At 47.8% G+C, this 12,993-nt stretch overlaps 1 protein-coding gene across 4 annotated transcripts in view; it reads right to left on the bottom strand.

The window, feature by feature from the left end:
- ARMC8 (armadillo repeat containing 8) overlaps nucleotides 1-12,993 on the bottom strand; it is a 311,684-nt gene that overhangs the window by 126,842 nt on the left and 171,849 nt on the right. For all 4 annotated transcript variants that reach the window (XM_029606184.1, XM_029606183.1, XM_029606181.1 and 1 more), the window contains exon 16: nucleotides 4,012-4,104. In XM_029606184.1, the coding sequence (XP_029462044.1) occupies nucleotides 4,012-4,104 (93 nt within the window). The remainder of the gene's footprint in view (nucleotides 1-4,011; nucleotides 4,105-12,993) is intronic.

A 12,993-nucleotide genomic window follows, 5' to 3' on the forward strand; every position in this document is an offset into this window, starting at 1 on the left:
GGCCAGTATCTCGACCGAAGATACCGCTGGTGATCGCAGTGAATTGGGATGTGTAAGTAGGCCTCCATCAGATCGAGAGGGGCCAAGAATTCTCCGGATCGAACTGCCGCTATCACCCCGCCCTCAAGGTTTACATCCGAAAATGGGGAACCTTGAGAGCCTGGTTGACGCGCTTGAGATCCAAAATTGGACGAAAGGAGCCCTCCTTTTTGGGCACAACGAAGTAGATGGAAATTGGCCGGACCCTTGTTTTTCCACTGGGACTCGGACCTATGGCCCCCAGTTCCAGCAGCCTGCGCAGGGTTTGTTCAACCGCAGGCCTCTTTCGACTTCCACAGGGGAGACCAGGTGAAAATCCAGTAGGTCTCGAGCAAATTCTAATGCGGCAGCCTTTTTCCTATCACCTCTAGGACCCACTGGTCCATCGTTTATGGTGGGTCCATTCCCCGAGAAACTGGGACAGTCGTCCACCTAAGTCTCGAACGGAGGAATGAGCCGGCCCTATCTCATTGAGAGGAGGACTTGGTGACCAAGTGTTGCTGGCTACTATCCCTGAAGGCCGATGTCCCCGAAAGGAATGAGGCCAGGATTGAGATCGGGAAGCATTACCCCTCAGGAATGAGCCCCTGGCCCTGGTGGAAAAATGGCGTTGCCCCCCTAAATTTCTGTGCCAGAGGGTAAGAAAGAACTTAAGACCTGTTTCAGGTGGTCCTCCGGCAACTTATGAAACCTTATTTTCTCCCAGGGATTTGATAAGTTGCTCTAGGGTCCTCACCAAAAAGCAACTGGCCATGAAGGGAAGGGGTTCCCAATGCGCTTTGGAAGAGGCATCCGCAGACCAATTTCTCAGCAAAGGAGGCGCCTGGCCGAGACTGCGAGACCATTGCCTTGGCTTGCACTCGCAGAAGATCGTACAGGGCGTCTGCCCCATACGCAATTGCTCCCTCCAAGCGTCCTCCTGCTCCACCTCTGCAGACGGGAGGGTCTTGGGTGCTGAAGTAATTGTTGAAACCCACCTGAGGCTTGCCCGCTGCAGTGAGAGCTGCTGCAGACTGTCGCCCAAACTCCCAAGGACAGGACCTCAAATATGCATTTGAGGTAAAATTCCAACTTGCAGTCCTGGCCATCCTTTAGAGCTGTAGCCCTAACACCGGGATGGTGGTGGTGTTTTGGGTAACCGCCTGACTCAGGAAAAATCTACCTTGGGGCATCTTAAGTAGATTCAAGCAGTCCTCAGGAAGGGGGTAAGAGCTCGTCCATAGCCCTCCCCACTTGGAGTTCCGCCTCAGGGGACTCCCATTCCCTAAGGAGCATCAGCTTATGCACAGGGTGAAAGGAAAAGTACATGGAAGAGCCCTAAGGTCCCGCCAGGAATCGGGTCCATGTTGGCAGGCATTGCAGCCATATCTGTATCCACCGGAGGCAACTCAATTCCCAGTTCCTGTAAATGAAGGATTGAGCAGTTCTAGTTCCTCCTTTTGAAATAAGCATAGCACCTGAGGCTCATCCCCTCGAGAGGGGGGGGGGGGGGGGGTAGGAAGCAGCGGGTCAACATCCGGATCTGGAAAAGGGGACTGGCGGCGGGACCCCCGGGACCACCCTAACCGAGTCCTGGCCCTCCGGCGCCTTGGGAGGTTGTGGAGGAGAAATTTGCGGGTTTTTTGGTGGGGGTGGAGGGGGTCCAGGGATGGATCTTCCTCCTGCTGTAAGATGGCTAAATAGGACTTGTGCATAAGAAGCACAAACTCCGCGAAGAAACAAGACTTAGACTTCCTGGTGGGGGGGTAGGAGGGCGGTAGGGAAAGGTCAGGCACCCTCTCCGGAGCATGAGGGGGGCTCAAATCCGGAGGAGAAACTAAAAAAAATCGGCCACGTGGCGGGGAACTCGCCCCTGGGTCGCTGTGGGCGAGGGGACCGATGAGGGACCCTCCCCACTTGATAGGCACCCTGAACAGAGGCTTCCGCGGGAAAAATGTGTGGCAGACTCTCCACATGCATTACAGGTGCTGGAATGGGGCATCAGCGCTGAAGAAAAAAAATCGCTAAAAAAGTAAAAACAGCTGAGTTGTGCAGGGCTGAAGTCAGTCAGCGGAGACAGCAACTGAACTCTGCACGCCGGAGCTGTCTACAGTTTTTAAAAAGTAATAAATACAAGTAACAAATACAGCCCTGCTTGTACCCTTTTTTTTTTTTTTTTTAAACTGCTCAGCTAAGCCAGGGGAAAAACACTCCTTGAGAGGTATTGTTTTACAGTGGACAGCTAGATTAATGGGGGAGGGACTGGACCATTGTTTTACAGTTATGGTCACCAGGAAAAAGGGGCCTAGGATGGGCAAGTCCCCCCCTAGGCTCCCAGCAGAGCGAAGAGACCGAACTGTTTCTGTGAGAAAAAAAAAAGAGAAAACTTTCAAAGTCCTTTTTTTTTTTTTAAACAAGAATTTTATACTTGCTTGATCATGACCAAAAGTAAAGAAAATCCCCTCAGGGAAACTAAGGGAAGAAGGGGAACCGTAGGTTCACCTGCCTGCAACCTGTGGAGACAGACGAATACTGAAGGGGTGTAGGGTAGGCTCTATCCTGATATAGGATACCCTCACAGTTTTGGTCTGTCTCCACCTGCTGGACAGGAGGCTCAACCCACGGTCTGGACTGATCTGGGTAGGTACAGGGAAACTTAGATTTGTACCTGGGGCATAGTCATAGCGAAAACTGCAAGGCTAGTGTTGTTTATGGAATGAAGAAATGCCACAAGTTGGGATAAAAGAAAAACATCACGAGTTGCCTTTTTAAGATGGAGGTTTAAGGAGTACCTGGTCTTAGTTCCTAAGATGGAGGCAGAGGGGCATGCTATGGGCATTATGATATAAGTTATGAATCAGTATGATTGGGTTGGGGGTTGTAGATCTGACTCTTGATTGGCTCTAGGGTATAGCAACTAATCTAAAGATAGAATTCAGGGAAATGCATAATCAAATTATAAACGGTTGATTGGTTCTGTATGCTTCCAAAGATAAGTGAAATTTACATTAATGTTTGTCTGGGCTATTATGAGGGAAAGTAGTTTTGAATTGCTAGCTTATCCTGTTTTTTTTGTCTTTCACAATAAAAACCACAAAGAGGAAGTCCAAGCTTGATGTGAAATAATTCTGTCAATGCCACTTTGATTTCCAGAAGCTGCTCCTGGAGGTAACTATCGGGGGGGGGGAGGGGGGGATCTGCTTGTGGCCTTACACAGGTTGGTTCTTTTCATAACAGGAAACCCACAGTACTGTCAGGGTATTCATCAGTTTTGGCAACATATCATGCAGGAAATTTCAGATATTATTGGTGTGCCTATGCATATCATGCCTGTATTGGGTCTATTAGGTAGGTGAGAAGGTTCATTGATACTAAAGAAGTTTTGAATATTGGTTGGCCAAGAATTGCTCATGGCCAGGTTTACCATAGCGACCTTCTGGAAGTTCAACTCCTGTATGGAACACTGGAGAACTCAAGTATGTAATGTGGCAGATCTAGAAAAACTCCAGTATGATTTAAAAGATAAACATTTCAAATAGGCAGAATCTGGGGTATGTATCATCAGTTTTATGATATTCTAATATCAGCAACTGTTTGAAAATAATGAGTAACAGATGATTATTTCTGTTATGAACTTGGCAAACTTCATTTTTGTGATTCCTCTGTAAGGTTATTTTCATGTATTCTCTCTGTTTACAACTAGTGTATGCCAAAAAAAAACATTTTTCTACATTAAAAAAGAGTAATAAAAAATAAAAATGTATTGTATATGAACCAGGATTTAACAAGCATATCCAAACTGATATCTAGTGAGCCTACACCACTCTATAAAAGGCTGAAAACAATGAACATGTGTCTTTAATCTTACTTCGGATATAATTTTTTAATATATTGGAAAATGAAATGGAGATAAAAATATCTCCTAAACTATCTGCTGTAGATTGCTTTCAATTTTAATAGTCTAATTCACAGTCAAATAATGTACTTACTTACCATTAAAGCCCAAATTCCATTCACTCGAAGAGCGGGATTTTCACTCTGGGTTAAACTGCACAGCAGTTCTATGGCTCCCGATTCCAGAATAGGCTGTAATATGAGAAGATATGTTGAGTACCGTGTGGATTTTCTGGATGCAAACCATAACATTTTGTTGTTTAAAACTTCTGGTTCCCCCTCCCCCCCAACTATAACCTCCTGAAGGTTTTAGGTTGCCACTTGCACTGCTTCTTAATATAAGCTACCTTAATTTCATTAGAATTTCTGCAAGTAAAAGCATTTTATCTGTAGAAATGGGTGAACTTACGCACATATGCCCAATATGCACGTAAGTTTACCCAGACAGTGAAAAGGCACTCCTATGGGTGAAATGGGGAAATGTTTGGACTTTTCAAAACATGGAGTGTAAATTTTCAAGAAATATTTCCGTGCACTAAATAACAGGTGTAACTGTGTGTGGGTGGATTTGGTGAGGTGATTTTCAAAGCAGTTTATGTGCTTTATGCTTTCAAAATTAATGTAACATTTATTTATGAATATTTGATATAGCAGAGTTGCTTACCTGTAACAGGTGTTATCCCAGGACAGCAGGATGTAGTCCTCACATATGGGTGACGTCACTGGATGGAGCCCTATCACGGAAAACTTTCTGTCAAGGTTTCTAGAAACCTTTGACTGGCACACTGAGACCACTGAGCATGCCCAGCATGCCATGATCCCTGCAGCCACAGGGGTCTCCCTTCAGTCTTGTTTGTAGCAATAAGTGCGAGTGAAAAAATAAAACGGCAGCGGACCCAACTCCGCGGGGTGGCGGGTGGGTTTCGTGAGGACTACATCCTGCTGTCCTGGGATAACACCTGTTACGGGTAAGCAACTCTGCTTTATCCCAGGACAAGCAGGATGATAGTCCTCACATATGGGTGATTAGCAAGCTACAGGCTGACTCATCTTTTAACAGGTCAATGGCACGCAACTCGTGCAAAGGCACAACAACTGGGGTGCCATTGACTATGATGAGGCAGCCTGAGTCACAGCAGGCGGTTGTGGAAGGAGTTGGGTATTAACCTGGAAATTGGTTTTTCAAGACAAATTGTCCAAAGGCAGAGTCTTGTCATCCTTCCTTGTCTAAGCAGTAATGAGCTGCGAATATGTGCAGATTACTCCAAGTCGCAGCTTTGAAGATGTCAGCGATAGGTACTGAACGGTAGTGTGCTATCGAAGCTGACATAGCCCTTACTGAGTGCGCTTTTACTCGTCCCTGGAGAGGAAGGCCTTCTTTCTCATAACATAATTCGATACAGTCTGCTAGCCAGTTAGAGAGTGTTTGTTTGCCCAATGCAACTCCTGGTTTGTTTTTATCAAAAGAAACAAAGAGTTGGGTGGATTTTCTATGGACTGCAGTGCATTCTAGATAAAATGCAAGTGCACGTTTACAGTCCAAGGTGTGTAAAACTCTTTCGCCTTGGTGAGAGTGGGGCCTTGGTAAGAAAGTGGGCAAGACTATGGATGTAAGAAACTTTACATCACAGGAATGCAAAGGCTCAAATGGGGATCGCATGAGCCGTGCAAGCACTATATTTAGGTCCCATTCTGTAACCGGTGGTCGAATGGGAGGCTTAAGCTGAAGTAAACCCCATATAAATCGACTCACTAGGGGTTGCGCTGTTAGTGGGGCATCCTCTATGCCTTTGTGATATGTCGCAATGGCACTTAGGTGTACACGTACAGAAGAAGTCTGGAGGCCAGAATCTCAGAGGTGCCATAGATAGTCTAGTAAAGATGGAGTGGGGCAGGAGAAAGGGTCAATAAATTTTTGAGTGCACCAATTGGTAAATCTAGTCCACTTGGAACGGTAAGATTTAAGCGTGGAAAGCTTTCGTGAAGCTACGAGAACCTGAGAGACTTGAGTCAAAAGATTGAGTGGTTGTAGGATCAAGCTTTCAACATCCAAGCTGTTAGGGCAAGGGTTTGTAGGTTGGGATGGCGTACCATGCTTTGGTTCTGAGTTATTAGAGTGGCTGCTGTGCCCAGGCGAATTGGTTCTCTGATCGAGAGGTTGAGGAGTATGGGAAACCATAGTTGTCAAGGCCAGTACAGGGCTATGAGGATCATTGACCCTCTGTCCTGTTGTAGCTTCACGAGAGTTTTGGCTATGGGCGGAATCGGAGGATAAGCCTTTGTTCCAGTGGCGAGCAAAGGTGTCTCTGTTGAATGTCTGTCGATGGCTGTGGAGGGAGCAGAACCTTTCCACTTTGTGGTTCAGTTTGGACGCAAAGAGGTCGATGGTTGGTTGACCCCAGCGTTGAAAGATTTTGCTCACTACACAGGGATCTAGAGACCATTCGTGGGGATGGAAACGTCGACTGAGACTGTCCACTAAGACATTCTGTATGCCTGCTAGATAAGTGGCCCTGAGATGCATGGAGTGTGCCAGAGCCCAGGCCCAAATCTGTACTGTTTCCTGACACAGCAGATAGGGGCCTGTGCCTCCCTGTTTGTTTATGTAACACATTGCCACTATGTTGTCTGTTTGTATTAGCACAGTCTTGTGTGAGAGGCAGTCTTTGAAGGCATAAAGGGCATAGCGTATCGCTCAAAGTTCTAAAAAGTTGATTTTAGACCTTTTGTCGAGCGGAGTCCATGCACCTTGGGTCTGGAGGCTGTTGACATGAGCTCCCCAACCCGATGCATCCGTGGTCAAGGTTACTTGAGTAGCCGGTTGCTGGAATCGAGGCCAGTCTGTAAGGCAGGCTGGTTTGTCCACCAGCGAAGTGAAAGACGTAACTGGTGGGTGACTCGTATTAGGGACGACAGTGGCTGAATAGCTTGGAGACACTGAGATTTCAAAGTCCATTGAATCCTTCTCATGGCTAATTTTGCCATAGGTGTAACGTGGACTGTAGATGCCATGTGGCCCAGTAGTGTAAGAAATTGATGGGCAGAGGCTACTGTGCACTTGCTCAGAGATCTTGCAAGGTTCGTAAGGTTGTGTACTCGGTCGCTTGGAAGAAAAGCTTTTGTGACTGTGGTGTCGAGGCCTGCTCCGATGAAGGTGAGGAGCTGAGACGGGTTCATATGGGATTTCTGATAGTTGATTAAGAATCCCAGGGATTGTAACAGAGTTATGGTGCTTTTTAGGGCAGCAAGAGCTCCTTGCCTGGATTGACTCCTGATGAGCCAATCATCTAGGTAAGGAAAAACATGTATGCTGTTTTTTCTTAGGTGTGCAGTAGCTACTGCCACATATTTTGTGAACACCTGAGGTACTGAAGCCAGTCCGAATGGTAGAACTCGGTATTGGAAATGTTTGTGCCCCACTATGAATCGTAGATATTTTCGATGTTGTGGGGAAATAGGAATGTGAGCGTAGGCTTCTTGAAGGTCCAGAGAACAGAGTCAATCTCCTTGTTGTAATAAGGGAAGAATGGTCCCGAGGGAGACCATCCTGTATTTTTCTTTTTGAAGAAATTTGTTGAGATTCCAGAGGTCTAGAATGGGGCGGAAACCACCTGTTTTCTTTGGAATTAGGAAATAGCGGGAGTAGAACCCTCTGCCTTGTTGAGACCGGGGAACGGTTTCGACAGCTCTGGTAGTCAGCAGGGTGGAGAGTTCTAACGCTAGTTGAGATGCTATGATGTTGTGTGACCACAGTAGAGTGGGTGGGGAATCTGGTGGTATCTTGCAAAATTTATTTATTTATTTATTTATTTTTTGGTTTTTATATACCGATCTTCTTACATTATATGCAAATCAAATCGGTTTACAGAGAACAATTAAAACTTGCTTGAATGCAATTACATATAACGAAGAACTTATTAAATAACAGATAAATAGTAGAGAAATATATGACACAAACAATAACTAAACATGGTATTATAAAACATTACTATTTATACAGATGCCTTAAAAGAGGCTGGTAAAAGAATCCTTAGATAGCTAACTTCCTCGTGGGTGAATCGAACGAAAACTGAGAATGGGTACAGGGAGGATAGGAAGGGGTAGGACAAGGGTGTGGGGGGCGGGGAGAGGTTAAGAGGTTAAGGTATTGAGACGGTATCCCCAGTTCAAGATGGCTAACACCCACTGGAGCCTTATCACCACTGATCTGTGGTGATAAGGTGAGCCTTATCCCAGACCAGACCATCAATCCCAGACCAGACCTGCCTGTGGTGACAGGCAGGTCTGGTCTGGGATTGATGGAGAGGGTTCTGTTCTCTGGAAATTCTTCAAAACCCAGATGCCGGTCCAGATTGCGGGGCTGGTTGAGTTCTGGCCTGTTTGGACTGGCGCGGACGTCCCCGTTGAGGTGGTATTGAAGGCCGCATGCTAGATGCAGGTGGGTAGTATCTACGAGATTGGTAGAAGGGCTTCCTAGTATCTCTCCTTGTGGGCTTTCGTGCTGAGGATGGATGTTCAGCAGGCAACTTTGAGAGCTGGCGTAGTGTCTCATGATGGTCTTTTAATTGAGAGACAGCATCCTGAATCTTATCACCGAAGAGGTTGTCTCCAGTGCATGGAAGATCTACTAATTTTTCTTGTATTTCTAATCAAAGATCTGAAGCCTTTAACCAAGTCCATCTTCTTGCACTGATTCCAGTAGCTGACATGCATGCAGAGGTTTCAAAGGAATCATATGCCACCCAAACCTCGTGTTTGTCTGACTCAAGGCCTTTCTGAATAAGGGCATTGAGTGGTTCTTTTTGTTGTTGTGGAAGATTGTCTGTGATATCTTGTACTTGCTTCCATAAATTTCTCTGATACTGCGACATGTACAGTTGATAAGCTGCACTACGTGACACCAGCATGGAACCCTGGAAGATTTTTCTGCCTAAGACGTCAAGAAATCTTTGTTCTTTTCCTGCGGGGAGGGGGTTGAAGAATGAGGACTTTGTTTCCTAGCTTTCTTCTGTGCTGATTCCACAACTACTGACTGGTGTGTTAATTATGGTTTTTGAAACCCCAGTGTGTGCTGCACAAGATATGTGGCATCTACTCTTCTGTTAACAGGTGGAACTGTACAGGGATGCTCCCACAGGCAGTACTGCAGATCTAAAAGCACTTCATGGATTGGTATAGCCATGACTTCCTTGGGCATCGACGAATTGGAGGGCTTCCAGTGTCTTATGCCTGGTGTCCTCTTCTGTAACCAGATCGAATGGTATTGTTTCTGACATTTCTTTCATAATATTTTCAAAAGAAAGGTCTTCTGGTGGGGACTTTCTTCTTGTGGGGAAGTATTACATAATGGTGTTTTAGTGTGCCCTTGGGCCTCGGCCCGACCCCAGATGGATCCAGGACCGAACCGAGGGTTGGCGACGTGTCCCAGCATGGCAGAGACACGGTCTTACCCTCTGCCGGGCCTGCAAGCTCCCAGCTCCAACAACAAGATGATGTTGGTAGGAGAACGGTCCTCCAACCGTTCCGAGCCCTTTCGGACCTGCCGCTTGGATCAGCATGGAGCAGCAGGCCGGCCTGAGGATGAGGGCAGACGGAGGCCTTGACACGAAGACATGACACCAGGGCTGTTGAAGACATGACACCAGGGCTGTTGAAGACATGACACCAAGGCTGATGCAACGGATTCAGAGACGAGATGAGGAACTTGACAACGTCCAGACGAGACAAGAAGCTGGGCAGGTAGACATTGGCACTGTCTCTCAGGGCGCCCTACTCAACCCACCTTCACGGGTGGACCCAATGGGCTGGTCGCGGACCACCCTGTCCCACTGCGTGCCCTACACAGCCCGAGGAGGCTGGTCATGGACCACGCGGAGAGCGGGACAAGCGCAGGAGAGGATCCAGTCAAGATGGGACTCCGACGACAAAGCTGATGTCATCCGAAGCACCACAAAGGCTGGCAGGACAAGACGGCTCAGGAGCACAGGACACCAGTCCACTGCCGGCATCTCCCATTGATGGCGACCCGTCACCCGGAGATCCACGACCGGCAGGACAGAAGGCTCCAGAGCAAGAACGAACACCAAGGAGGGCTAGAACACCAGGAAGCGAGACATCAGGAGATGAGACAGCAGGATACCTGGACGGGGACCTCAGGCAATGAAGACATGGCATGACAAGGCGACAAGACAAGACGAGGAGCTCCACGATGAAGACAGAAGACCTGACGGAGCTCTGGCAGGCAGGAGCCTCCAGGACTGAAGACACTCCGATGCAGCAACAGCCCTTTTATAGGAAAAGCAGCAACAGCCCTTTTATAGGGCTAGAACAGGAAATGATCACTAGGTGGGGCCGGGGGCATATCCGGCTGTGGGCCCTTTAAATTCAGAAGAGAGGCACAGCCGCGTGCCTAGAGGAAGCAGGAAGCTGTGCAGGACCGTGGACAGCGGTCCTGCACCGACATCCACAATGCAGGAGCAGGGCTGGGCCTGGAGACAGGCCCCGATGACAGCAGCGGCTCCAGCCGCTGCAGGAGGCCCCAGCCGCCAATCCAGCCTAGGGCTTGTGGCCTCCAGCCGCAAAGAGAATGGCGACGGCGGCTCCGTGCCGCGGAGATGGCAGGAAGTCCGCGGCTCCGGCCACGGTGAAGACAGAACAGGACAGGCAGCCTCCAGGTCGCGAAGGAAACTGAGTCCGCGGCTCCAGCCACACAGGAAGGCCCGACTTTGGCGGCGTCCAGCCGCGTCGGGCACGGCAGCATGGGGAGAAGGTGAGTGCCTGCTCGCGGGGATTAGCTTCACGGGCAGTGTTCATAACAGGAAGGCTCTGATAAGAGGTCTTCTGTATCTGTGTCCATGTCCACATCTTCCCATGGACTATAATGGGGTTGGAAATGGGACTCAGCTGGAGAAAGTGTGTCCTGTGTAAGAGGATGTTTTGGCATTGATGAAATTTTTGTTGACTTTTCAGGAGGTTGCTTTGGCATCGATGAAGGGAAGCCAGGCATCGATGGTGAGTCGAATGGCATCGATGGTGAGTCGAATGGCATCGACGGAATCAATGGGAATCGACGTCCGGTGTCCCCCAATGGACCAGGAAGAGGCATTGAAGGCAGTGATGGATGTTTTGGTCGTTGATGTTTTTGTAGTCCGGATGGACCACGTAAAGGGTCCGAGTCTACGACCTCTTCTTCTGATGAAACCAGAATGGGTATAGCCAGAGTCATCAGAGGATCCATCGGTGCTGGTTGTGTAGGAAATGCACTGATTAAGGTATCGAGTCTGTTGACTAGAGGCGCAAATACCGATGGCTCCAATGCCGGTATGGGTCTCGGCGTCAGTGGAGGCTGCAGTTTCTGGAATGCCTCGATGACTGCTTGTTGTATCATGGTAGTCACTTCTTCCCTGGAGACTGGGACCGTGTCCACTATCACAGGAGAAGGTACGGTGGGCGCTGGTGGCTCATCCACATGTATATGTGGTGGCTCAGTCTGCAACACCGATCCCGGTGGAGACCGCCTCAGTGCCTCAGGTACAGAGGGGCATGGAGGCTCATGTACCCGGGCCCGCTTAGCTATCGGCTCGATGGCCATCGATGCCGATGCAGTATCTGTTACTCCAGTTGGCATGGAGTCGGTCCGATGACAGTGACATCATTTTTCTCGATGCTCTTTACCAGCCATCGAAGAAGAAGCCACAGATGCCCCAGAGGGAGTCAGAGATGGACAGTCACCGTTTTTTTTTTTTTCCTCGATGAGGTTTATCGGTGGAAGGAGGAATTATCCTCGGTGACAACTGTGTCGAAATGGATGGAGTAGCTTTTTTGAAAAGATCTTCCATTTTATCCAGTCGGGCATGCCTGCCCTTTGGAGTCATTTGAGCGCAGGCAGAACATGCGCGGACATTGTGACTGGAACCGAGGCAAAGTATGCATATTTCATGCGGGTCTGTTATCGACATCGTTCAGGGGCAATTTGGACACTTTTTGAATCCTGTGGCCATGACTGAAATAAAGGCCGGGAAACAGTCGGTGGCCTGCGGATACCGATGTGAGGTGACAGGAACCGACTGAAAAATTACCCGGAACGGTACTCACAGAGTGCTTCATTCGAAGGGAGACCCTTGTAGGGAATTTTTTAAGAGAAAAATGTAATTTTTCCGTGAGGAAAAGTTTGTGAGAGAACTCACAGAGCTCCTTAAACGCGAGGCTATCAGCAAAGCGGAAAAAAAAGAGACCGAAGGGAGACCCCCTGTGGCTGCAGGATCATGGCATGCTGGGCATGCTCAGTGATCTCAGTGTGCCAGTCAAAAGTTTCTAGAAACTTTGACAGAAAGTTTTCCATAATAGGGCTCCATCCAGTGACGTCACCCATATGTGAGGACTACCATCCTGCTTGTCCTGGGATAATCCACTTTTTCACAAAGTTTGGTCTCAAATCAGATTACAGAAATTAAGACTTACAGGCATAGCATGGTTAATGTAGATAACACTGAGTGCCACTGTATAACATAAAGACCAAGTATGGGATGTTACAAAATTATCCCCATAATGTGTACTGAACATGGTCTCCAAAAGTGCCATTATGTTGGCAAGATTACCACTGAAGCAGCACCTATATGAGAAGGCATTTATAACATTCTTACCAAAGCCATTTACTATTGTCCTTGTTCAGGAACAGAATTAAACGGAATAGGGGTTGATGACATCACCAACCAAGATGGCCGTCTGAGACATAAGAACATAAATTGCCATACTGGGTCAGACCAAGGGTCCATCAAGCCAAGCATCCTGTTTCCAACAGTGGCCAATCCAGGCTACAAGTACATGGCAAGTACCCAAACACTAAGTAGATCCCATGCTACTGATGCCAGAAATAGCAATGGCTATTCTCTATGTCAATTTCATTAATAGCAGTTAATGGACTTCTCCTCCAAGAAATTATCCAAAACTTTTCTAAACCCAGCTACGCTAACTGCACTAACCACATCCTCTGGCAACAAACCCCAGACCTTAATTGTGCGTTGAGTGAAAAAGAATTGTCTCCAATTAGTTTAAAATTGCCTCTTGCTAACTTCATAGAGT

Source organism: Rhinatrema bivittatum, chromosome 6 (genome assembly GCF_901001135.1).
Source record: "Rhinatrema bivittatum chromosome 6, aRhiBiv1.1, whole genome shotgun sequence".
NCBI lineage: Eukaryota > Metazoa > Chordata > Amphibia > Gymnophiona > Rhinatrematidae > Rhinatrema > Rhinatrema bivittatum.